This window comes from Protobothrops mucrosquamatus, unplaced genomic scaffold, assembly GCF_001527695.2.
Source record: "Protobothrops mucrosquamatus isolate PMUCROS unplaced genomic scaffold, P.Mucros_1.0 scaffold1929, whole genome shotgun sequence".
Classification (NCBI taxonomy): Eukaryota; Metazoa; Chordata; class Lepidosauria; order Squamata; family Viperidae; genus Protobothrops; species Protobothrops mucrosquamatus.
In genome coordinates this window covers 161,175-188,427 of record NW_015388050.1, presented here as the reverse complement: position 1 = coordinate 188,427, position 27,253 = coordinate 161,175, and the positions used below count along the sequence as shown (strand labels likewise).

At 44.6% G+C, this 27,253-nt stretch overlaps 1 protein-coding gene across 2 annotated transcripts in view; it reads right to left on the bottom strand.

Moving 5' to 3' along the window:
- LOC107294380 (transmembrane protein 132D-like) overlaps positions 1-27,253 on the bottom strand; it is a 131,857-nt gene that overhangs the window by 15,416 nt on the left and 89,188 nt on the right. The window contains exon 3 of one of the 2 annotated variants that reach the window (XM_029285604.1): positions 19,628-19,771. In XM_029285604.1, coding sequence (XP_029141437.1) covers positions 19,628-19,771 — 144 coding nt within the window. Of the gene's footprint in view, positions 1-19,627; positions 19,772-27,253 lie in introns of those variants that run through there. The other variant, XM_029285605.1, reaches the window with a different exon arrangement.

Here is a 27,253-nt window from a genome sequence, read left to right as displayed (position 1 = left end):
GTTGGCGGTTCAGTTGAGAACGGACTTTATTCAACTGATTTTGTACTCGCCTCCTGGCTGCTTCTGAACAGCATCACACCTTGGTCAATACAGGAGTTACGGTGACGGTGATGACGATCAATGGCAATGGAATGCGATTCTGATCCAAATCAATACATTAAAACAACCGCCTTTAATCAACACTGCATCACAGCGTGGTAAAAGCATGCGTGGTGATGGTCATCACTTAAATAGGAGCCAGCCGTGTGCTGCAGCTGCCAAAAAGGCCAACACAGTGCTGGCCTGCATTAACAGAGGGATAGAATCAAGATCAGGTGAAGGGTTAATACCACTTTACAAGGCCTTGGTAAGGCCACACTTGGAATACGGCATCCAGTTTTGGTCACCACGATGTAAAAAAGATGCTGAGACTCTAGAAAGAGTACAGAGAAGAGCAACAAAGATGATTAGGGGGCTGGAGGCTAAAATATATAAGGAACGGTTGCAGGAATTGGGTATGTCTAGTTTAATGAAAAGAAGGACCAGGGGGGACATGATAGCAGTCTTCCAGTATCTCAGGGGCTGCCCCAAAGAAGAGGGAGTCAAGCTATTTTCCAAGGCGTCTGAAGGCAGGACAAGAAGCAATGGATGGAAACTAATCAAGGAGAGAAGCAAGGAGAAACTTCCTGACAGTTAGAACAATTAACCAGTGGAACAACCTGCCTCCAGAAGTGGTGAATGCTCCAACACTTTACTATTATTATTATTATTATTATTATTATTATTATTATTATTATTATTATTATTATTATTATTATTATTATTATTATTATTATTATATGACCAACAACAACCGAATACAATTCTGATCCTAATCAATGCATTAAAACAAATATCTTTAAAAAACATCGTACTCAGGATGGCCCCTAGCCATCTTTCAATTATCAGGAGGAAAAAAACACCAACAGAACTCAACCAGCCTCCCTCTGCCATCTGCCCCAAAGGGCAGATTTTAATAGATTGCCTAAAATCACCAGCGAAGGACCATCTTGGCTGTCCTAGAGGAAGGACCAAGAATGACCACGTCTGAACTTCCATTTTTTGTTAATCTTCTAATACTTATCGCCGTGTTCTTCAACCATGGCAACTTTTAAGATGGGTGGACTTCGACTCTCAGAATTTCCAAGGCAGCCCTGCGACCTGGAAAATTCTGGGAGTTGAAGACCACCCATCTTAAAGCTGCCAAGGTTGAGAACGTTCAATTAAAGACTTGCAATGTGTCTATTCTTAATAATAATAATAATAATAATAATAATAATAATAATAATAATAATAATAATAATAATAATAATAATAATAATAATAATAATAGTAAAGTTGGAAGGGACCTTGAAGGTCATCGAGTCCAACTCCCTGCTCAGGCAGGAGACCCTATACCATTTCAGACAAATGGCTGTCCAGTCTCTTCTTAAAAACCTCCAGTGTTGGAGCATTCACCACTTCTGGAGGCAGGTTGTTCCAGTGGTTAATTGTTCTAACTGTCAGGAAGTTTCTCCTTAGTTCTAAGTTGCTTCTCTCCTTGATCAGTTTCCATCCGTTGCTTCTCGTCCTGCCTTCAGGCAGATTCCACTAGATGTTTTCCAAGATAATGACAGACCAAGCCAGGGAGACAGGTGATCATCAGCTCCTTGAAATGGGATTCTTTCCCTTCCCATCCAGTCACAAGAAGGCTAGCAAAATGGAGACCGGGCGCCCGGAAATCCTTCCATAAATTTCTACATCCAAATGCTGAACATCTTGTTTAGTCCCGGTCAGCGCAAGTCCATTAGCTAAATCTCATTTCTGAAAATGCTCAACTTTGCACCGACACGCTCCATAAAAATTCAGGTCCAGAGCATCAGGGGAAGGGGGGGAAAACAACCTCTCCCCACATCTGCCACCTTTTTGCCTGCCTGCGCACACACGTTGGCCCGTAGAAGTCAATTTAATTGGGAAGCGTCAGGGCAGAAGAGGTGAGAAACTGCCACTCACCCAGTCTGTAAAAATCAGCGCGACAAAGCATCACTATGAATTATGGATGGCAGGGCAGATGTGGATAAAGGAGAAGGATGCAGCATTCTAGGCAGGGAAGAGCAGAGAGTTTGGGAAAAAATACTGCAGAGAAGCATCTGTCATTGTCTAGACAGAAGGTAGGCGAACATGAGAGAAAATATGTTGGGTGAGACATCCCAGCAACCCACAACATCTCCTCTCTGAAACTTGTCCCCTACTGAGACAGGTGAGAGACTTGTCTAGCCTTGCCTAAACTGGTCCTGTGTTGGACCTTGGACAGTGGCCAATGACAAGTGTCAAGAGGCTGGTTGAAAGCCTTTGGAGATTCTCAGTCATCCAGGTCGTGGTGGTCCCCAAAGTGCTTTTTCAAGAGACAACTGAACTTTCTTTAAAAATCCAGTTGCCTCTCAAAAAAAGCAGCTTTGGGACATGCCGGCTGGAAGTGTGGCGAGCCCCAAAACTTGCTTTGGGTCTTCTACATAGCTTGCTCTCTCTTTAGATGGTGGAGATGTTAATCCCCCGGAAGAACTGAATAAGAATTAGAATAAAAGAGTTGGAAGGGACCTTGTAGGTCATCTAGTCCAAACCCCTGTCCCTACACCATTTCTGACAGATGGCCATCCAGTCTCTTCTTGAAAGCCTCCAGAGATGAAGCTCCCACAACATCTGAAGGCAACTTCTGTTCCACTGGTTGATTGTCCTCACTGTCAGGAAGTTTCTCCTTTATTTCTAGGCTGAATCTCTCCTTGATCAGTCTCCATCCGTTGTTCCTTGTCTGGCCTTCAGGTGCTTTGGAAAATAAGTTGACCCCCCTCCTCTCTGTTGGAAGACTGCTATCATGTCTCCCCTGGTCCTCCTCTTCACTAGACTAGCCATGCCCAGTTCCTGTAGCCGTTCTTCATATATTTTAGCTTCCAACTGAGACCAAGTGGCTGTATGTCAGGACGATACAATGCCGTCACCCTTGCAGGTTCTTCTTCATCCATCACCATTGGTCTGTGGATTGCTTGCGGGATTCCAACTTAAGCATCAGCATCATTTTTGGGACAAAGCCAGGACTGCCATGCATCAGAGAGCAGCCCATAGGGAGAGATGCAGTTGCATGCCTAAAAGACTCGATGCCATTCAGAAAACCGTCATGCACAGAGATTAGTTTGGGGGAAGCTCTTGATTCTGGGTCTCCTGAGAAAAAGCTGCGGAGGAGAAAGATGCTGTTTCCATCAGATAACCCTGGACTTCAGAAGGGTTTTAGTGTGCCGGGACTTTAATCACCCTGCTTGGCTCTTGAGGTCATCCTTTCCCGGCACAAACTCTTTCTGCATCCATAATGTACACTCCGACAGTGATTCTTTCTGTCTCTCTCTTTGGCAGGCTTGCAAAACAGAGAGAGAGAGAAAAAAAGAGAGAGGCTGATTTAATGGGGCACTTGGCAATTATGGCCTCTGAGACCATATTTCTGCTCAGGTAGGCTAGTAAAGCTTTGATTCTGGCTGGACTGGACCTTGGAGAGAGAAAGGGAGGGAATCCGAGCCAATTCAATCTTCTTCAAGTTTTGGCCCAAAGGCCAACACTCTTGAAGCTCCATCCCTACCTTTCTGAAGATCCAAAAACGGGGGCATCATTAAAAGGTCAAAAGTATGAACTGCCACCAAATATAGCCAATTGTTCCAGTTATCAGTCTGGCCACCATATCACAAAAAGATGTTGAGACCTTGGGAAAAGCTCAGAGAAGAGCAACTAAGATGATCAAAGGCCTGGAGACCAAAACATACAAAGAATGACTGCGGGACTTGGGTTTGGCTAGTCTAAAGAAAAGAAGAAATAGGGGAGACATGATAGCAGGGTTCCAATATTTGAGAGGCTGCCACAAGGAGGAGGGGGTCAATTTATTTGCCAAAGCACCTGAAGGCAGGACAAGAAGCAACGGATGGAAACTAATCAAGGAGAGAAGCAACCTGGAATTAAGGAGAAAGTTCCTGACAGTGAAGAAAATCAACCAGTGGAACAGCTTGCCTTCAGAAATCGTGGGCACTCCATCACTGGAAATGTTTAAAAAGAGGCTAGATAGTCACTTGTCTGAGATGGTATAGGTCTTCCTCCTTGAGCAGGGGGCTGGACTAGAAGACCTCCAAGGTCCCTTTCTATTCTATTCTATTCTATTCTATTCTATTCTATTCTATTCTATTCTATTCTATTCTATTCTATTCTATTCCTTCTCCAGAACTTCATTCCATTCCATAGCCTCAATTTTCCAACTTGGTCTTCACTCATTTATAATAATTCCACATCTCTATCTTGATTCTTGGAACCTGACTTTAATTTCTTAATCCAAGCCTCCTTCTGGGAAGTCTCTGAGATGGCAAAATACCCTCTCCATTTGCTGCTGCTATTATTATATCTATATCTATATCATTTATATCTCTCTATCTCTATATTTTAGCAGAATAACAAAATAACAGAGTTGGAAGGGACCTTGGAGGTCTTCTAGACCAATCCCCTGCTCAGGCAGGAAGACCTGTACCATTTCAGACAAATGATTGTCCAATCTCTTCTTAAAAGCCTCCAGTGAGGGCGCACCCAAATATCATAATTTATGTTATGGCACCCAGATAATTCTAGAACGCAGAACAATAGGGTTGGAAGGGACCTTGGAGGTCATCTAGTCCAACCCCCTGCTCAAGCAGAAGACCCTACACCATTTCAGACAAGTGGTTGTCCGATCTTTTCTTTAAAAACCTCCAGTGTTGGAGCACCCACAACTTCTGGAGGCAAGCCGTTCCTCCAAATATTTTCATTATTTTTTTTTTTAGATTTTATTTTGGTATTTTCCGACCTTATGGCTGTAATAAAGTTACTGGATTTGATTTGACAGCGTGATGTTGTTCTACTGGTGCTTTTCAGCAGCTGGCAGATGGTGTTCCTTTTTTTTTTTTGTGACTTTTGAGAAGGTTGAGAATACATAGCCATCGAGGCTCCCAACCACCCACAGCCAGCTTTCTGTGGCTCTGCCCATCTGCTCTTCAAGCTGAATAAATGCATGGCCATCGTCCCAGCCAAAGAGAGGGAATTCCATACCTTCAACTTCATCCTAGGTCAGTGGTGGTGAACCTATGGCACGGGTGCCAGAGGCGGCACTCGGAGCCCTCTCTGTGGGCACACGTGCCGTTGCCCCAGCCTCACCTCTCCCCACAACCCCCTCCACACCAGCAGCCCCCCTGGAGGAGAGTTGCCCCCGAGTGTGGCCCATGCGGAGCAGCACAGCCAAGGACATGGCAGCCAGGCAGCGTAGACAAGACTCTGCCCTCACGCCCCATCGCGCACAGTTGATGCTGCAGGGCACGGGCAGAGGATGTGGCCTTCATAGCGCTGCTGGGCTGCCTGGGTCATCTGCGGCGGGCCCTGGAGGCGGTGAGTGGCCCTGCGGGCAGGTGGGGTGGAGGCAGGGCAGGGGGTGGAGCTGGGGCGGGGCCAGTTTTTGGGCACTCGGTCTCTAAAAGGTTCGCCATCACTGTCCTAGGTGAACAAGATTTCCTTTCGTTGATCCTGAATGCCCCCCACCAGCTCCCACCACCACACCCCTGTTCCAAAAGAAAGCGCAAATTCATAAATTTGCTGTGGTGACTGAGGGGGCTGAACAAGCCAGCCCAGAGATTCATCGCTACGGATAGACATTTTGGTGAACATCAGAATTAGAATAACAAAGTTGGAGGGGACCTGGTAGGTCATCTAGTCCCACCCACCCCCCACCCAAGCAGGAGACCCTACACCAGTGATGGCGAACCTTTTAGAGACCGAGTGCCCAAACTACAACCTGAAACCCACTTATGTATTGTTGGGTGCCGGGTAGGCGTGGCCCATTGGGTGGGTGTGGCCCATTGGGTGGGCGTGGCCCATTGGGTGGGCGTGGCTGCGGTGGTAACGGCAGACTGGGTGGGACTAAAAAGTTCAATCAATCAATTCCAACTTTGCGAGATCTTTTTTTTCCCGCGAGAAGTTGAAATTGATTGATTGATTGATTGAACCGGGTTTTTTTTGCACATGGCGGCGGAGGCCTCAAGCGAAAAGGGTTTATAAAACCCAGCTGAAGGCTTAGGACTGGGGCGATGGCGCGTGTGCCCACAGAGAGGGCTCTGCATGCCACCTGTGGCACCTGTGCCATAGGTTCACCACCACGGCCCTACACCATTTCTGACAGATGGCCGTCCAGTCTCTTCTTGGAAGCTTCCAGTGATAAAGCTGTTCCGTTGGTTGATCGTTCTCACTGTCAGGAAATTTCTCCTTATTTCTAGGTTGAATCTCTCCTTGGTCAGCTTCCATCCGTTATTCCTTGTTTGGCCTTCAGGTGCTTTGGAAAATAGGTTGACCCCACCTCCTCTCTGTGGCAGCCCCTCAAATATTGGAAGACTGCTATCATGTCTCCCCTGGTCCTTCTCTTCACTGGACTAGCCATGCCCAGTTCCTGAAGCCTCAGTGGAGGCTAATGTCAGTAGGCTTCGTTTTAAAATATTTTTTCCTTTTTCAGCATTGTAGTTTCCATCCATCCCGCTCGATGGTCCATCCAAACGATATACGAAGCAGCAGATGTCAATGGACAAAATTCTGGGCGAGCGTTCAGTCCGAGCCGTTAATCCTCAAATACCTCTGGAATGGATGCTCCTGGTCAAGGACTGTGTTATTATCTCCAAGTGAAGATGGGACTTAATGAGTGACCATTAGGTTTTAATTCCTTTTAGGACAATCGTCTCTCGTTCTCTCTCTGGCTTCCTGGGGATAGATCCCAGAAATCCTTCCACTAGAAATACTTCTAGTTTGGCTTGCAGTTTTATGAACGTTACATTTTTCTAGGGTTGATGGCCAACATGTCTGGAAGGCAGGCATTTGAGGGGAGAGAGAGATAGGGCTTCAGAGGCAGTTTGCAGGAATATCAAGGCCGCCCTCCCATCCATACAGCTTGAGTTTGAGGGTTGCTAACTTATTATGGGCAATTATGTTGATTGAGTCTATTTCCAGCCTAAGGAACGGGGGACCTTGGTGGCTTTTGAAGCAGGTGGGAGACAGGCTGTTGCAAAATCAGCCAATGTGGTTGATGAGGAGAAACAGGCCTTTGAGCGACATGGAAACGCAGTCGGCGGATTCCAGATAATGACCATCAGGGTGAGCAAAACACATCTCTGAACCATCGGAGAGCCGATGATCAAAGCCACCGTCGGTTACCAATGTTCTGATCTCAGCTACAGCCTTCAACTAGTTCTACAAAAGAGGCCAACGCATCAAAAATAGTTTTTATCCCTTCTCAATGTTGCCGGTTATGATAATTAGACTTAGATTCCAGGAGAACACACACACAGAGAGAAACACAAAACAGCTGCTTGGCTTCATAGATGCACGGGCCTTGTGGTCCCAAAGGTGAGTCACCAGTACCCACGTTGGGAGGGTGTTTAGGAATTTTAAGGAATAGAATTGAATAGAGCTGGAAGGGGCCTTGGAGGTCTTCTAGTCCAGCCCCCTGCTCAGGCAGGAAACCCTGAGAAAGAGTCCAGAGAAGAGCAACAAAGATGATTAGGGGACTGGAGGCTAAAACATATAAAGAACGGTTGCTGGAATTGGGTATGTCTAGTTTAACGAAGAGAAGGACGAGGGGGGACATGATAGCAGTCTTCCAATATCTCAGGGGCTGCCCCAAAGAAGAGGGAGTCAAGCTATTCTCCAAAGCCCCTGAAGGCAGGAGAAGAAGCAATGGATGGAAACTAATCAAGGAGAGAAGCAACCTAGAACTAAGGAGAAACTTCCTGACAGTCAGAACAATTAACCAGTGGAACCACCTGCCTCCAGAAGGGATGAATGCTCCAACACTGGAAGTTTTTAAGAAGAGACTGGACAGCCATTTGTCCGAAATGGTATAGGGTTTCCTGCCTGAGCAGGGGGTTGGACTAGATGACCTCCAAGGTCCCTTCCAACTTTATCATTATTATTATTATTATAACTACCCTTTCTAGCAGAATCAAGGTTTGGGGGCGCTATGAATTGTAGTACAGTACTGGCATTAGGATGATACATTCTGCACTTCTGCTAGTACTGGTCTTCCCCAAAAGATGGAAACCAATTCAAAAGGATCCCTCTGCAGGGATCCATCAGTCAAATTAGGTGGAAAATGGTGGGTGGGATAGAATAGAATAACAGAGTTGAAAGGGACCTTGTGGGTCATTTAGTCCAACCCCCTGGCCAAGCAGGAGACCCTACACCATTTCTGACAGATGGCAGTCCAGTCTCTTCCAGTGATGAAGCTCCCACAATTTCTGAAGGCAACTTCTGTTCCATTGGTTGATTGATCTCACTGTCAGAAAATTTCTCCTTATTTCCAGGCTGAATCTCTCCTTGATCAGTTTCCATTTGTTATTCCTTGTCTAGCTTTCAGGTGCTTTGGAAAAAAATAGGTTGATCCCCCCCCTCCTCTCTGTGGCAGCCTCTCAAATATTGGAACACTGCTGTCATGTCTCCCCCTGCTCGTCCAGATTTAAAGCATACATGATTCTGGGTGGCTTGCAATAGAATAGATTTTAAAAAGATTAAATGCAATGCATGCTATAAAACAAAACACGCAGCAGCTGAGCATCGCAAAATAACCATCAACAAAACTGGTAGATAGGATCTATCAGAAAACCGTGGTGGCGCAGTGATTAGACTGCAGCATTGCGGGCTAATTGTGTTGACTGCCAGCAGTTCAATTCTCAAAGGCTCAAACTCAGTTCAGACTTCCATCCTTTCAAGGTTGGTAAAATGAGGGCCCAGATTGTTGGGGGGGGGGCAGAATGCTGACTCTGTAAACCGCTTAGAGAGGGCTGTAATGCATTGTGGAGCAGTATATAAGTGTAAGGGCTATTGCTATCTTCCTTCCTTCCTTCCTTCCTTCCTTCCTTCCTTCCTTCCTTCCTTCCTTCCTTCCTTCCTTCCTTCCTTCCTTCCTTCCTTCCTTCCTTCCTTCCTTCCTTCCTTCCTTCCTTCCTTCCTTCCTTCCTTCCTTCCTTCCCCAGTGGTTGGAATGCAGCATTGAAGGCTGTCTCTGCCCATTGCCAGGAGTTCGATCCTGACCAGCTCAAGGTTGACTCAGCCTTCCATCCTTCCGAGGTCGATAAAACAAGGACCCAGATGGTTGGGGGTAACATGGTGACTCTGTAAACCACTTAGAGAGGGCTGTAAAGCACTGTGAAGCAGTATATAAGTACTAAGTACTAATGCTATTGCTAAAACCGAAGTTTTTAGGATCTCGCATAAGGCCATAACTAATGCTAGTGCTAGTGCTAGTTCTCCTTCCTTCCTTCCTTCCTTCCTTCCTTCCTTCCTTCCTTCCTTCCTTCCTTCCTTCCTTCCTTCCTTCCTTCCTTCCTTCCTTCCTTCCCCAGTGGTTAGAATGCAGTATTGCAGGCAAACTCTGCCGACTGCCAGCAGTTCGATCCTGTTGACTCAAGTTGTTGGGGGCAACACGCTGACTCTCTAAACCGCTTAGCGAGAGCTGGAAAGCACTGTGAAGCAGGATATAAGCCTAAGTACCACTGCTATTGCTAAAACCGAAGTTTTTAGGATCTCGCATAAGGCCAGCAGGGTCCAACCTAATTTCATTGGGTTGGTATTCCAGACCAGGAGAAAACTTCCATTGGGACCAAGTAACTAAAGTACATGCAGCAATTGTCTTTCTAAAGAGACCTGGGATGAACCCCAACTCCACAGCCAATCACTCACCGTCCTGCCCCCCCCCCCAAAAGTCTAATTAGAAGAATAAAGAACAAAGCCAGTGTAATTTTGTGCCTCGTCTTGTTTCCTTTTTCTTTGACAGATGCGTGGGTAGAGTGTGAGGCACATTTCACAAACAAGTCAAGGTGGCAATATTATTTTTTTTTCCCCTACAGTCTTGGGATGATGTGCCAGACAAAGCCTTACATCATCAAGGGGTGACGTTTTTGCTGAAGCAGGATCAAAAAGACTTTTCAAAAAAAAAAAAAAAAACTCTTTGGTGGGGTGTAAAAAAAAAGAAAAAGTGATTTGTAAATGGCCTCTGCAAACTTGCTTTTCTAAATGGTGAAGCAGGAAACAGGCTAACCTCAATACCTGGGAAGATACTGGAAAAGATAATAAAAGATCTGCAAACATCTAGAAAGAAATAAAGTTACAACGAAAAGGCAGCACCGATTTGTTAAAAACAGATCATGCCAAACCAATCTTATTTCATTCTTTGACAGAGTGACTAAATTAGTAGACCAGGGAAATACTGTGCACATAGTATACTCAGACTTAGGAGGGGAACTCATCCTATTTGCAGATGATACTAAACTGGCAGGAATAGCCGACATCCCAGAAGACAAGTTTGGGATCCAAAAAGATCTTAACAGACTTGAACAAGGGGCCCTATCCAACTTTAATGTGGAGAAAAGCAAAGTTTTACACCTGGGCAGGAAAAACCAAAGGTACAAGTACAAATGAGGCAAAACCTGGCTCAAAAACAGCAACTGTGAGAGGGACCTTGGAGTCCTAGTGGAGGATCACTTGACTATGAGCCAGCAGTGTGCAGCAGCAACAGCCAAAAAAGCTAATACAATCCTGGGTTGTATAAACAGAGGCATAGAATCGAGATCACACAGAGTATTAGTACCGCTTTATAAAACCCTAGTAAGACCACACCTGGAATCCTGAAGCCAATTTTGGTCACCCTATCACAAAAAAAAGATGTTGAGAGTTTGGAAAAAATGCAGAGAAGAGCAATTAAGATGATTAAAAGCCTGGAGATTAAAATATATGAAGAACGGTTGCAGGATTTGAGTTTGGCTAGTCTAGAGAAAAGAACGACTAGGGGGGACATGATAGCAGTATTCTAGTATTTGAGAAGCGGGGGTCAACTTATTCTCCAAGGCACCAGAAGGCAGGACAAGAAGCAACGGATGAAAACTAATCAAGGAGAGAAGCAACCTGAAATTAAGGAGAAACTTCCTAACAGTGAGGACAATTAACCAGTGGAACAGCTTGCCTCCAGAAATGGTGGGTGCTTCATCACTGGAGGTTTTTAAGAAGAGACTGGAGAGTCACTTGTCTGAAATGATATAGGGTCTCCTGCTTGAGCAGGGAGGGGGGTTGGACTAGAAGACCTCTGAGGTCCCTTCCAGCTCTTTTCTGATTGACTGATACTTCAATGTGCATGTTAAAAATAGAAGTAAGATCTAAATACAGCAAGATACACATCTAAGCAGGACATCCTGAAAATAGCTGCCATATTAAATGCCAAAGAACTGTAGCGTTAGAACAAACTTTGGCTACTGTTCAGGAGGTTACAGAAGATCTAAAAAGAGATAAATATTCTGGACTATTGTGGCTATTGATTAGAAAGAACGATATTAGATCTGCTCATCAGGCTGCCTTAAAAAAAGGCAGTTCAGGAACAAGGCAGAAGTGGGCTCTATTTTTTTCAGAGGGCAAAAATATTCTGGCACGGGAATGTGGCTATATTTGCTTTCTGTAAAGAAGGAGGACAGGGCATTGAGTGGGAAGTGTGAAAGCTCTCCTTAGGCATAAAATGTTGGCTAAGTAACTAGATTATGGCTGTGAGAGTTGGACCAGAAGGAAGACTCAGTGCCGAAAAAATCGATGCTTTTGAATTGCGGTGCTGGAAAAGTCTCTTGAGCATCCCTGGGAGATCCGATTGGTCGATCCTAAAGGAACTCAGTCCTGAATGTTCTTTGGAAGGACAGATCCTGAAGCTGGAGCTCAAATATTTTGGCCACCCGACGAGAAGAGACGATTCCTTGGAAAAAAGACCCTGAAGTCTAGAATAGAATAGAGCTGGAAGGGACCTTGGAGGTCTTCTAGTCCAGCCCCCTACTCAAGCAGGAGAACCTATACCATCTCAGACAAGTGAATCTCCAATCTCCTCTGAAAAATCTCCAGTGATGGAGCACCCACAATTTCTGAAGGCAAAGCTGTTCCACTGGTTAATTGTCCTCACTGTTAGGAATTTTCTCCTTAATTCCAGGTTGCTTCTCTCTTTGATCAGTTTCCAACCATTGTTTCTTGTCCTGCCCTCTGGTGCTTTGGTGAATAACGTGACCCCCTCTGCCTTGTGGCAGCCCCTCAGATACTGAAACACTGCTATCATGTCTCCCCTATTTCTTCTTTTCTTTAGACTAGCCAAACCCAAGTCCCGCAGCCGGTCTTCATATGTTTTGGTCTCCAGGCCCCTGATCATCTTAGTTGCTCTTCTCTGAATTTTTCCCACACTCTCAACTTCTTTTTTGTGATATGGTGACCAAAATTGGCTGTGGTATTCCAGGTGTGATGTTGGGAAAGATGGAAGGCAAAGGGAGAAGGGGATGGCAGAGGAGGAGATGGTTACATGAATCTGGGCAAAGTCTGGGAGACAGTGGAGAACCGGGGGGGGGGGGGCTGGCGTGGACCAGGGGTTCATGAAGAGTTGGACACAGTGACTGAACAACAAGTAACTAGTTGTCTATGGAGAGTCTCAGTCCTCCAGGTCATGGCTGTCCCAAAAGTGCTTTTTCAGGAGGCAACTGGACTTTCTTGTTTTTCTTTGAAGACATTTCACTTCCCATCCAAGAAGCTTCTTCAGTTCTGACTGGACTGTGGGAAATGGAAGGATTTATACTCCTTGCAGAAAGCTGGTCATTTGCATTTGCATTTTTTAAGAAAGTCATTGAGGCCATTTGGAGGTTCACCTGTCTCCTCCAAATGGCCCCAATGACTCTCTAAAAAATACAAATGACCAACTGTTTGCAAGGAGTATAAATCCTTCCACTCCCCACCATCCAGTCTGAGCTGAAGAAGCTTCTTGGATGAGAAGCGAAACGTCTTCAAAGAAAAACAAGGAAGTCCAGTTGCCTCCTGAAAAAAGCACCTTTGGGACAAGTAACTAGATTATGCGAAGACCTAGTTGTCTTGGAAAAGTCTCAAAGGTTTTGAAAGATGTAAGGAAAGGGGGGAAAAAGGATGACCAGCAGCATGGAAGGTGGCTGGACGTAGTTACAGTGATGAGGGATGAACTATTGGAAGACTTGAAGGACCAAGTTAGGAACACATCCTTCTGAAGAAAACCTACTGACATGGTCAACTGACTGGATGGCACATAGTCAATCAGCCAAATCACTAGCAATAGGAGAACCGTCTCCCAATCAAATCCACCCCATCCAACGAAGGACTTGAGTACAAATCCTTCTGGATTTCAGGATCAAAGATCCATGCTTCAACTCCAGCAAGGATGAACGAAGTCAAAAGGTTAAGCAGGTAGGATCCCAAAGCTTAGGTCTCAGTCCGCAACTTCCTTCCATTTGTTGTTGTTGTTAGTTGTGAAGTCATGCCCGACCTATTGCGACACCATGGACAATGTTCCCCCAGGCCTTCCTGTCCTCTACCATCTTCTGGAGTCCCTTTAAGCTCACGCCTCCTGCTTCAGTGACTCCATCCAGCCACCTCCTTCTCTGTCGTCCCCTTCTTCTCTTGCCCTCCATCTTTCCCAGCATCAGGCTCTTCTCCAGGGAGTCCTTCCTTCTCATTAGGTGGCCAAAGTACTTGAGTTTCAACTTCAGGATCTGGCCTTCTAAAGACCCATAATTATCCTGTAAGATCAAGGAAGGGAGCGGTACAAATACTAGCAGCCAATCCCTACCCATCGAACAAGACCCAAAGAATCTGTCTTACTCACCACTTCAGCTCTGCCTCTTCTGCTAGGTCATTAGATCACCTCTCCGAAGTCTTGAAAAGGCATTCTTTCTTAAAAGGATTACTTCCCCCTCTTCAAAAACAGCACTTGGTTATGGGGTCCCCTCGTCCAGACCTTCTCCTCTGCCCCCCCAAGTTACATATCCATGGGACAACTTGCAACTGGCCCAGAATAAACTGGGGGGCTGTTTGCTATACTTCTTTTCTCCCACTTCTTCTCTCGATTGTACACAAAATAAGAAAGCTTGTCCCCCCCCAAAAGGGGTGTTTAGTTTTCATACAATTTTAAACAGGCTTTATCTAGTCTGAGTAGCTCTGTCTGTGCGTTGCTCGGCCCAAGGGATTCTTCAACAGATATTATCTTCTGCTCCTCTTCCCCCCTCCCTCCTTCTCCTTCTAACACCTTCGGCTTCTGAATTTCATATCTGGTATTAAATCCCGTCTCCTTTCCATGATATATCTTGATGTCAACGCTGCCTTCTATTACAACGTTCTCCCCTCCTCTCTTCAATTTCCTCTATTATTCATATTTTATCCAGTAATAACATCTAGGTAGATGAGGCAGGGACTGCCACTTCATATTTATGAACTGAAACACGCCAAGTCCTTATTACTGGATGTTTATGGAAGCCCACGAACAATAATGCAACAGGGGAGAAGTAGAGAGGGTGGATGCTCCTTTGCGCATTGTGGCTTCTTCGAATAGTCAACTCAGCTAGAGAGCGCTAGCAGACGCGGAGACGAATCAGGGCTGGGAGCAACAAGGCAGAGAAAATCCTTTACTCGAAGGAATGTTTGGTTTCCAAACAACAACAAAAGACATCCTTAAAGACAGCCCTACGGCTGGAGAACAGAGAAGCAAGCAAGACTCACTGGCTGCATTCAGAGTCAGAATGGTGCTGGAAGGGACCTTGGAGGTCTTCTAGTCCAGCCCCCTGCTCAGGCAGGAGACCCTATACCATTTGAATCAATCATTCAATCAATCAATCAATCATTCAATCAATCAATCAATCAATCAGAATAAAGCTGGAAGGGATCTTGGAGGTCTTCTAGTCCAGCCCTCTGCTCAAGCAGGAGACCCTATACCATTTGAATCAATCATTCAATCAATCAATCAATCATTCAATCAATCAATCAATCAATCAGAATAAAGCTGGAAGGGATCTTGGAGGTCTTCTAGTCCAGCCCTCTGCTCAAGCAGGAGACCCTATACCATTTGAATCAATCAATCAATTAATCAATTAATCAATCAATCAATCAATCAATCAATCATAGAGCTGGAAGGGGCCTTGGATGTCTTCTAATCCAGCTCCATGCTCAAGCAGGAGACCCTATACCATTTCAGACAAATGGACATCCAATCTCTTTTTAAAAACTTCCAGTGTTGGAGCATTGACAACTTCTGGAGGCAGGTTGTTCCACTGATTAATTGTTCTCACTGTCAGGATATTTCTCCTTAGTTCCAGGTTGCTTCTTTCCTTGATTGGTTTCCATCCGTTGTTTCTTGTCCTGCCTTCAGGTGCTTTGGAGAATAGCTTGACTCCCTCTTCTTTGTGGAGCCCCTCAAATATTGGAAGACTGCTATCATGTCACCCTTAGTCCTTCTCTTTGTTAGACTAACAGAATAACAGAGCTGGAAGAGACCTTGGAGGTCTTCTAGTCCAACCCCCTGCTCAAGCAGGAGACCCTATACCATTTTCAGACAAAGAATTGTCCAGTCTCTTCTTAAAAACCTCCAGTGTTAGAACAGTCACAACTTCTGAAGGCAATTTGTCGGCGCCCAACATCATGTACGTGAGATGAAATGTATTAAATACTCAATCTATTAAAGAAATATATTACCGAAAGGTGAGGTATACCTACTATTAGGGTGACCCAGCTGTTCCCCACCCAAGAATTTTTTCATAACCAGATGTGAATGCTTTACTGACTTCTGCCGAAAAAAAACGTGCTATGCTCCACAAATGGTGGGGATGATAGAGAGATGCACAGCGAGGCAGGTGACCCCCCTCCATTCGCCAAACTTCTAAATTTCAGATCTTACACCCTTTGTAGCTGGTGCTCTGTCCGTTTATAATTCTTCATAGCAATTGCATAGATTTTCATCGATTAATTGCACCCAGTCTGAAGTCCCGCTACTCAATGTAAACAAAAGTTTTGGAAATTGGCGGTTATAGTGCCTTCTCCGTCCAAACTGCAAGGCAGAAGAATTCTGAATGTAGTTTTGGTCACCACGATGTAAAAAAGATGCTGAGACTCTAGAAAGAGTGCAGAGAAGAGCAACAAATATGATCAGGGGACTGGAGGCTAAAGCATATAAGGAACGGTTGCTGGAATTGGGGATGTCTAGTTTAACGAAGAGAAGGACGAGGGGGGACATGAGAGCAGTGTTCCAGTATCTCAGGGGCTGCCCCAAAGAAGAGGGAGTCAAGCTATTCTCCAAAGCCCCTGAAGGCAGGACAAGAAGCAAAGGGTGGAAACTAATCAAGGAGAGATGCAACCTGGAACTAAGGAGAAATTCTCTGACAGTTAGAACAATTAACCAGTGGAACAACCTGCCTCCAGAAGCGGTGAATGCTCCAACACTGGAAGTTTTTAAGAAGAGACTGGACAGCCATCTGTCCGAAATGGTGAAGGGTTTCCTGCCTGAGCAGGGGGTTGGACTAGATGACCTCCAAGGTCCCTTCCAACTGTATTATTATTATTATTATTATTATTATTATTATTATTATTATTATTATTATTATTATTATTATTATTATTATTATTATTATTATTATTATTACAAAGGTGGCTGCTGTTTTCCTGGCGTATTATGGGGTATTGCTGCCCATTAATAAAAGAGAGATGCGAATCTTATGAATTTATCAGTGAGACAGCTGGGGGGAGGGGAAGGAAGATGAGTGCTACAGGGGAGGAAAGATTCAGATCTTTCTTGAACTCTTTGCTGGCCTCTAGTGGTGATCAGGACAATGGCAGCCCAAATATAGCAGCCTCCACAAGACAGCTTAGAGTTGACAGGACCGAGCTCTATAAATAATGTAGCCTTGGTAGAGCAGGTGGTAGACAGTCCTCTGACAATCACAGTCAAGAACGTTCAGACTGTGAGGACGTTCAGAAAATAGAAGTTGGGTGGAGAGAGTGTAAATAAAATGTTCAGAAGCTCCACCGAAATAGAATTGCAAGGGTCAATTCTAAATCAGGAAGCAGACGTTAGGACTGGGTTCACTTTTCAGCAAATATTGCTCTTCAAGGATGTCCTCATGCTGATCGCCACTTCTAGACTTATCTCAGGGACTTCCTTGCCCCAGTTTTTTTCTGTCCAGTCTAGCTCAGCTTAAGGTCCTAGCTCAGGGGTCTTCAAACTTGGCCCTTTTGTGACTCGTGGACTTCAACTCCCAGAATTCCTCAGCCAGCGTACCTGGCTGAGGAATTCTGGGAGTTGAAGTCCACCAGTCATAAAAGGGCCAAGTTTGAAGATCCCTGTCTTAAATCTAACAAACAAAATGGAGGCTGGCTGAGGAATTCTGGGAGTTGAAGTCCACCAGTCATAAAAGGGCCAAGTTTGAAGACCCCTGTCTTAAATCTAACAAACAAAATGGAGGCTGGCTGAGGAATTCTGGGAGTTGACATCCACAAAGTCATAAAAGGGCCACGTTTGAAGACCCCTGTCCTAACTGTTCTGAAATCAGAGGGGTTGGAGAACCGGATCTTCTCTACTTTGAAATAGGCTGTCCTCTTACAATACTTCCTGGTTCCTTCCTTCCTTTGCAGATGAGATCCACTTAATGACCGCCTTGATTAGGCCTGCAAATGGTGGTCCCCATGGTGGCCGTAAGCCAAGGACTATCTGTGAACGTATACAGATGAGGCCAGCGGTACCTTCAGAGAATGGAGATGTCTTTTGGGAAAACAATTCAACTGATCTTCTCTTGTTCATTCCCCAAAACCAACTCTTCATTCATGCTTCCAGGAGGCCAGAAAGGTCCTGAAGTTATCTATTTCCCAACCACCTCTCTTTCCTTGCTGGCTCCTGAGATCTAAGCTGATCCTCCGTTCTCAGGATCACGAATTGGCTGTCGCTGGCAAGCCTGGCTCCATCAAAACCTCTAAACAACTCCAGCAGCCACCAGCTTCAGAAACCTCCAATTAGGTGAGATGTCAAGAGACGATGGCCGACTGAAAATACTGCCAAAAAGGCCATTAGAGAGGCGCTCCACCCCTCAATTCCCTGAACGGTCCAAGCTGGAAATATTCATCTAATGAAAATGAGAATCACCATTTCTTCCATCTCTGCTTGCTTGCGATGCTCCTAAGCTTTTCTCCACACAATACTGAGATGACACTGGCTTTGCAGGCACAGACTGTGTCTCCAGAAGAGAACCAAGCCACCAGGCTCTTGGCCCTTGACAGACTTTGAGTTGGGTGCTTCTTCTCAAACTAGAGAAAAAGAACAATAATTGCCCCAGGCAAGTCACAAAAAAAATGCTTCTGGGACCATATGGAGGAAGGAAGAGCAAGACTCTCTGGATAGGAGTGAAGAGGCTCTCTTACTATTTATCGATCAACTCAGCAGAAAAGATAAGAAGCTCTCAAGATGTTCTTCAGTCAATACTGTTGAAAGCTCCAGAGACAAATGGCAAAGTGGGGAGCAGGCACTTCAACCCAGAGTAAATAGCAATAAGAGACACTTGATGGGGTCCTTCAGCCACTTGAGGCTCGACGCTTGCATTTCCTTGAGAAGATGGATACTCAAAGGACACCCAAGACATACGAGATCTTCTTCATGAAGTCATGGCATAGGCTAAGCCTCACAAGGGAGCCATCTCACGTCACGGTCCCAAGGAAGGAGGAACACAAGGTCCAATTTTGAGATGGACCTTCAGTTCTCCATCCCCTTGGGATTATCAAGTGAAATGCCTTCCTGTTTACATCTAGGTGTTCCTTGAACCCTTACTGGGGTACCTTTGGACACAAATAGGATGACATGAAGGAATGAGGCACTTTGGTGAAGAAGATCAAGAAGTCACCAAAAGATTAGCTGATGGGCACAAGAGTTCGGTGCCGCGGCGGCCTCCCACTCGCCCACCTTCATTGCTGGGGCTTGTGGGCTCGCCAGCGGCAGGCAGCGTGTCCGTGGACGTTGGGGCCGGTGCCTGCAATCCGGCGCCTCGGCGGCTCATCGAAGAGAGGCCCCACGACAGGAGCACGTCCGTGCACATTGGGACGACGCCTGGGGTCCAGCACCTCGGCGGCTCAACAAGAGGAGTCCCCATGGCAGTGTGGGGAGGCCCCCCCCGCAGGCCATGGCATGGGACACGGAGCAGCGTGGTGCTGCGGGAGGCAGCAGAACAGCGGGAAGGGTTACCCGCTTGCTGGAAAGCTGGACTCTGTGCACCAACTGGAACGTGGAAAGGAGGCAACATCCCGGTTGGCTGCTTTTGGACTCTGCAGGCCGGATGGTGGCTTGTGGGCTGGGGGGGTGGGGCTTGCGTGCAAAGAGGCTATGTAAAGCACTGGGAGCAGTTCACTCCCAGCGCTAACTTTTTCCTGCATGGATTAAACAACCATTTGTCACACGTACATGCTTGCTGGCTCTTTCCTGGGCACTGAGGAGGACATCTTGACAAACACTCAAATAAGCCAATACCGAGAAAAGATAAGGACACCTTCCTATTTTCTGGGCAGAGAGAAACTAAAATCCACCAAGTATGACTTTTAAGAGGGAGGTCAACGTTATTAACATTTCCACCTGGATTTGCCTTCCCCCACAAACTATAATGAGATAGCAAGGGCTAAGCTTAAATATCCCTACATTGATAAGAGGGGCAGGAGTTTATATGGATTGATTTTAAAAAAACTCATTCGTGCAAACACTTACCTTGATGACATCTTCATCTGAGGATCTGCACTCCACGGACTCTACAAGATCAGCCACTGTTCCATCTTCTTCCACCGAGACCACCTTAACAGGGACAGCCACCGTCTTCCCAGTGAGGATGGCCGTGTTTAAGATCTCTGCTTCCTGAAAAACAAAACGTTATCAGTTGAAGGTTGATCTTCAAGCTTTCTATATGGAACAGAAGTGGGCAACCTGTAGCTCCCCTATCTTCATGAGGACTTGGGGGTCTCCCTTTGGTTGTCTTCAAAGTCCCCTCTTATCATAAAAACTGACAGCAGGGGTCTCCATGACTGGGGTTGGAAGGCAGCTTGAAATGTATAGTGTAAAAACAGATATCACTCTTAAAAAACACATAGACACAAATAAAACTTCCCAAACTAGGACTCCATATCATCTACTTTGTAACTTCCAAGGGCTATAAACCAGGAGTCACAATGACTAGAGTTATACACACACTAATCCTGTAAGATAGTCAGGAAGATGGTGGTTTGTGGCTTTTATCTGGGCTGTTGATTATGTATTTATTACTATGTTGTGTCTTTAACTGTTGTTAGTTATCCAGGGTCATGTTGATAGAATAGAATGGAAGGGACCTTGGAGGTCTTCTAGTCCAGCCCCCTGCTCAAGCAGGAGAACCTATACCATTTCAGACAAGTGACTGTCTAGTCTCTTGTTAAAAACTTCCACAGCTTGGTGGCAAGCTGTTCCACTGGTTAATTGTCCTCACTGTCAGGAACTTTCTCCTTAATTCCAGGTTGCTTCTCTCTTTGATTAATTTCCAACCATTGTTTCTTGTCCTGTCCTCTGGTGCTTTGGAGAATAATTTGACCCCCTCTTCTTTGTGACAGCCCCTCAAATACTGGAATACTGCTATCCTGTCCCCCCTATTTCTTCTTTTCTTTAGACTAGCCAAACCCAAGTCCTGCAGCCGTTCTCCGTATCTTTTAGTCTCCAGGCCTTTGATCATCTTAGTTGCTCTTCTCTGCACTTTTTTTTTTCCAAAGTCTCAACATCTTTTTTGTACTATGGTGACCAAAATTGCTTCCAAGTGTGGTCTCACTAGGGTTTTATAAAGCGGTATGATGAGATGGGCAATCACAGAAATAGGAACAAAGCTGTTATAAAGTAAACCATGTTATACTATGTGTGCACACCGTTGTTGCTTTAATCTTAATCTATTTGTGCCATATTTCTTTCCCCTTTCAGTTGCTTTAAAAACTGATGAACTCAAAAACTTGCTTAACTTTTTGCCACGTGTTTCACATTTCTGGTAAAGATGGCTGAGGATTTGTTCTGATTTGATTTTCACAGACAAATGGTAGGAACTATGCAATTAATATTGATTTGTGCACCAATATGATGAATCTTCAGGGACAGTCAAATCTACGGTGCAATGGAAACGTACTGAGTAGAAAAATAAGCTTACCAAAGAAAACACAATGGATGGGAACAAGGAAATAGCAGCATAAAGGGAGGATGTAAGATAGACACTTAGGCTAAAATTAACCCGGTTTTCAGAGTGGGAAATGGAAGAATGCAAGCTGCAAAACCGCTGCAAGAGGAAATACTCAGCTTAACAGGAAAACTAGCTGAATTGAATAACAGGAAAGCCAAACTAAACTGGAAAACAGGAAAGTATCTATTGTTGTAAGAAGTCATAAAATATCCCAGAACTCGAAAACAAGGTAACGGTGCATGCTCAAAATCCTATTGAATATTATTTGACACACCTTGCATACATTATCTGCTAATTATAATGCCCATGTGACGTATGATTTAGTATGTAGCAGGAAATATGTAGAAGGAGGTCGGAAAGAGTGTAACCTTATAGTACCTCAGCCAATGGGGAATGAGGAGGGATGTGGCAGCCGGTGTAGGGAATGTATAAAGAAGGGAATTGTTTGAATTGGAAACAAAAGACCTTTACTGTGTCTTGGCTGGTTATTGATCAGGCGAGCTTGCCTCTGGTTACGAAGGAAAGTAGCCAGGAGCACATAACAATATGAAAATTTGAATTATAGAGGCTGTGTAGATTAGTTCAGCCTATAAACCCCTCCAAAGTACCCAAACACTGTTTATATATATATATAAGTGCTTTGTATCAAACACTGTAATGTCATCCTTTCACCCTGCTGGAAAACAAAGAAATAATTTGAGTCCGTCATCTTAACTTTTGGGTGTTTTTTTTTAGCTTGACTTAAAGAGAGGGATGAAGAGGAGGAAGAGAAGAAGGAGAAAGCAAACTCAATTCCTTGAATATTTTTCTCCATACTTATTCAGAACCGCCAGGCCTTCGAAGACAGCAAAAAAATAAAATAAAAATAAAGCTAAGACGCCACACGTAGATCTTGATTTTATTCGATTTTGGTGAATGGAGGTTTCAGTCCCTGGAAATCCTCCTGCCTTAATTTCTCATCTAAATCGCTTCCACTTCATGGGTTTTTAAGTTTGACCTGATTTTACTTGTAGAAGAGAACATTACATAAAGGGTTGGGAAGGATGTAGCTGACGTTTCCTATCTTGTATTAGTATATATCAGTTTTTCTAATCTAACAAGACACAGAGAAAAAAAGGTGGGCTCTCTAAGATACTTTAAAGGAACAGAGATCCTTTATACTACTTCAAAAGCAAGCTGTTGGCTTTCAGAGAGGTACAAAACAAATCCTCTTTTCTTTTTAGCCTCCTCTGGGATTTCCTTTTTTGCAGAAATGTGACAGGCTTTACCTCTAAGTAAACATGCAGAGATTTGCTGAATTAAATAGCAATAGCACTTAGACTTATATACCGCTTCACAGTGCTTTACAGTCTTCTCTAAGCAGTTTACAGAGTCAGCCTATTGTCCCCAACAATCTGGGTCCTCATTTTACCAACCTCAGAAGGATGGAAGGCTGAGTCAACCTTGAGCCAGTGAGAATCGAACTGCTGGCAGTGGGCAGAGGGAAGGAAGGAAGGAAGGAAGGAAGGAAGGAAGAACAATAGCAATAGCCCTTAGACTTATATACTGCTTCACAATGCTTTACAGCCCTCTCTAAGCAGTTTACAGAGTCAGCCTATTGTCCCCAACAATCTGGGTCCTCATTTTACCAACCTCAGAAGGATGGAAGGCTGAGTCAACCTTGAGCCGGTGAGAATCGAACTGCAGGCAGTGGGCAGAGTAAGGAGAAAAGGCAGAGCAATAGCACTTAGACTTATATACCGCTTTACAGTGCTTTACAGCTCTCTTTAAGTGGTTTACAGAGTCAGCATCTTGCCCCCAACAATCTGGGTCCTCATTTTACTGACCTCAGAAGGATGGAAGGCTGAGTCAACCTTGAACCGGTCAGGATCAAACTGCCAACAGCCGGCAGTCAGCAGAATTAACCTGCAGTATGGCATTCTAACCACTGCGCCACCATGGCTAAATAGCAAGAGAGTCCTCAAAATAAACTGGATGTAAATGAATGCGTTAAAAAGTCCAAAACTGAACAAACAAGCTCAACGTGTATAGACACGGGAAGGACAAATATGGACATTTCAAGAAATTGTTTTTACAATGTTATTGTTAGGATTGGAGTACCAATGTAAGTGGTCTGTTTGGTCGTAAAATGGGGCAAAATTCCCTTAACAAACGTGTCACTTAACTTGTGGTCGTTAAATCCACAATGTCTAGTCTAATGAAGAGAAGGACGGGGGGGGGGGGACATGATAGCGGTCTTCCAATATCTCAGGGGTTGCCCCAAAGAAGAGGGAGTCAAGCTATTCTCCAAAGGGCCGGAAGGCAGGACAAGAAGCAATGGGTGGAAACTAAGCAAGGAGAGAAGCAACCTAGAACTAAGGAGAAATTTCCTGATCATGAGAACGATTAACCAGTGGAACAACCTGCCTCCAGAAGCAGTGAATGTTCCAACACTGGAAGTTTTTAAGAAGAGACTGGACAGCCTTTTGTCTGAAATGGTATAGGGTTTCCTGCCTGAGCAGGGGGTTGGACTAGATGACTTCTAAGGTCCCTTCCAACATCATCATCATCATCATCATCATCATCACCATCATTATTATTGTTACTATTATTATTATTATGGTGTTTGCTAACGCTTGCATAAGACATAAATCTCTCTTTAATTAGCCCCTGCATTTGAAATTCACCCCTCTCAGCTCCCTGCCCAGATTAAACATAAAGAGGGATTGTGGGGGGGGACAAAAAAGCTCTCCCATCTGGTTTTTCTAAGGTTGAGAGGATTCCAGGATATCCCCTGAGGGAGAATACCTTAAGAAATTATTTCATTTGCAAGACACAATGCAGAATACTTAAGAGAGCTTCCGCGGAGATTTATAGGTCACTTCCCAGCATGTAAATCAATTCAAAAAAAATATGGGACGTTGCTAATTTCACGAAGAGAAAGAAAGAAAGAAAGAAAGAAAGAAAGAAAGAAAGAAAGAAAGAAAGAAAGAAAGAAAGAAAGAAAGAAAGAAGGAAGGAAGGAAGGAAGGAAGGGAAAGACGGGGGAAGATTCTTAAACTGTACCAAACCTTTTGAAACAGGGCTACGTTTTCTAAGCCATAACTAATACAGGATTATTGAAATGATTCAGCTGGTAGAATGAATAGCCTTAAGTGTGATTATCCGGTAAGTGGCAAATTCTGCAAACAGTTGTATTTTTAAAATAAAATAAAATAAAATAAAATTGAAAGGACCCAGAGAGTCAGACAGGGAAATCAATTTTGGCATACAAAATATACACCCATCGGGCTGAAGGATTATGCAAAAAACAGAAAGCAGAATAATAGAATAGGAAGGGATCCTGGAGATCTTCTACTCCAATCCCTTGCTCAAGCAGGAGACCCTAGACCATTTATAGTTACCGTTTATAGATTATAGTCAGCATCATCTGGAATTATAAATAAAAAGTGAGTTATGAAATAATAGAAAATACTTGTGGATCGGCTTTTACATTTTGGCAGTGGTTTGCTCTCCAGGCTTGTTTCAATATAGTTTCTGAACGTTTTGTTACCAAACTAGGTAACATTTGCTGATAATAATAATAATAATAAAATTGGAAGGGATCTTGGAGGTCATCGAGTCCCACCCCCTGCTCGGGCAGGAAACCCTATACCATTTCAGACAAAAATCTCTTCTTAAAACCTTCCAGTGTTGGAGCATTCACCGCTTCTGGAGGCAGGTTGTTCCACTGGTTAACTGTTCTGACTGTCAGAAAATTTCTCCTTAGTTCTAGATTGCTTCTCTCTTTGGATAGTTTCCATCAGTTGCTTCTTGTCCTGCCTTCAGGGGCTTTGGAGAATAGCTTGACTCCTTCTTCTTTGGGGCAGCCCCTGAGATATTGGAACACTGCTATCATGTCTCCCCTCGTCCTTCTCTTCATTAAACTAGACATACCCAATTCCAGCAGCCTTTCCTTATATGTTTTAGCCTCCAGTCCCCTGATCATCTTTGTTGCTCTTCTCTGTACTCTTTCTAGAGTCTCAACCTCTTTTTTACATCATGGTGACCAAAACTGGATGCAGTATTCCAAGTGTGGCCTTGATGATGTTACCTAGTCTGGTAATGAAACGTTCAGAAACTATATTGAAACAAGCTGGGAGAGCAAACCACTGCCAAAACAGTGAATTATATCCAGTTCAGTAGATCCAGTCTAACCATTTAGATGGGATCAATTTGATTCAGGTTTCCTTTTTTTTTTTTTTGGGAAAGAAAACAAATTTTGTGCACGCTTTGAGAAGTCTTCCTGAGCTGGCGAACAAATTCGGAGGCCATCCCATTCTACAATTCAATCTGAAAGTGATCTCAGTTTGATAACTGGATGAAATAACTGTCAAATCTCTTAAATCACAGCTTTGGAAAATACGTTGCAATGAAAAAATTGCGTATACAGTATACATGCATAAATACATACATACAACGCATATACACAAACATATACAGATCCTCCTAGAGTAGATTTACAACTGTTCCTTCAGAGACCGTTCAAAGTTATAATGTCGCCGAGAAAAATAATTTACAACTGATCCTCGTGCTTATGACGGCTGCGGCATCCTCACAGTCACAATGTCAAAATCTGGGGTTCTCGGCAACCAGCATGTATTTACCAGCAAAGCTTTCCAAACTATTAATGTGTTGGGGCACCTGCAGATAAGCCTATTAACTTTAACTATAATCTAGCACTGCTCTTTTTTTTTCTTAATACAATACAGAATTAAAGAGCCATTAAAACACCATCAGAACGTTTCAGGACATTAGCGGCGTGGGGGATTTTCAATGTGTAATTCAGAGGCGTTGGTTGGGCAATCAGGAGAACCAGATCAGCAATTAACTCCCAATAAGGTCACGGAGATTCTGCGTGGAGCATCAAACTTAGCGTGCCACGGAAAAGAAAGAAAGTGGCGTCAAGGTTCACCAATGGCTTCTACCCATACTTGGAATCCTGCATCCGGTTTTGGTCGCCATGATGTGAAAAAGATGTCGAGACTTTGGGAAAAGTGCAGAGAAGAACAACTAAGATGATTAAAAGCCTGGAGACTAAAACATACAAAGAACGGCTGCAGGAATTGGGTATGTCTAATTTAATGAAGAGAAAGACAAGGGGTGACATGATAGCAGTCTTCCAATATATGAGGGGCTGCCCCAAAGAAGAGGGAGTCAAGCTCTTCTCCAAGGCGCCTGAAGGCAGGACAAGAAGCAACGGATGGAAACTAACCAAGGAGAGAAGCAACCTGGAACTAAGGAGAAATTTCCTGACAGTGAGAACAACTAACCAGTGGAACAATTTATCTCCAGAAGCGGTGAATGCTCCAACACTGGAGGTTTTTAAGAAGAGACTGGACAGCCATTTGTTTGAAATGGTATAGGGTTTCCTGCCTGAGCAGGGGGTTGGACTAGAAGACCTCCAAGGTCCCTTCCAATCCTATTATTCTATGTTCTATAATTATCTGGGTACATCAAGATAAATTATGATAAATTTGGAGGCTCCAACCTGAAGGTTTTTCAGAAGAGATTGGACAACCCTATAATCTATAGTCTATCTAGACCCATACCAGTCGGGCTTCAGGCCGGGACACAGCACGGAAACGGCATTGGTCGCGTTGGTTAATGATCTCTGGAGGGCCCGGGACAGAGGTTACTCCTCTGTCCTTGTTCTTTTGGACCTCTCAGCGGCTTTTGATACTGTAGACCACGGTATCATGCTGCGGCGTCTCGGTGGGTTAGGAGTGGGAGGCACCGTTATGCGGTGGTTCCCCTCCTTCCTCACCGACCGTACGCAGTCTGTATTGGCAGGGGGACAGAGGTCGACTCCTAGACCCCTAACTTGTGGGGTGCCTCAGGGGTCGGTCCTCTCCCCCCTTTTGTTCAATATTTATGTAAAGCCGCTGGGGGAGATCATCCGTGGCTTTGGGGTGGATTTCCATCAGTACGTTGATGACACGCAGCTGTACATTTCCACCCCAGGCCACCCCAACGATGCCCTTGACGTGATGACCCGTTGCCTGGAGGCCGTACGGGTCTGGATGGGGAGGAACAGACTCAGGCTCAACCCTTCCAAGACCGAGTGGCTGTGGTTGCCGGCGCCTCGGCATAGTCAGCTGACTCCATCGCTGACTATAGGGGGTGAAATT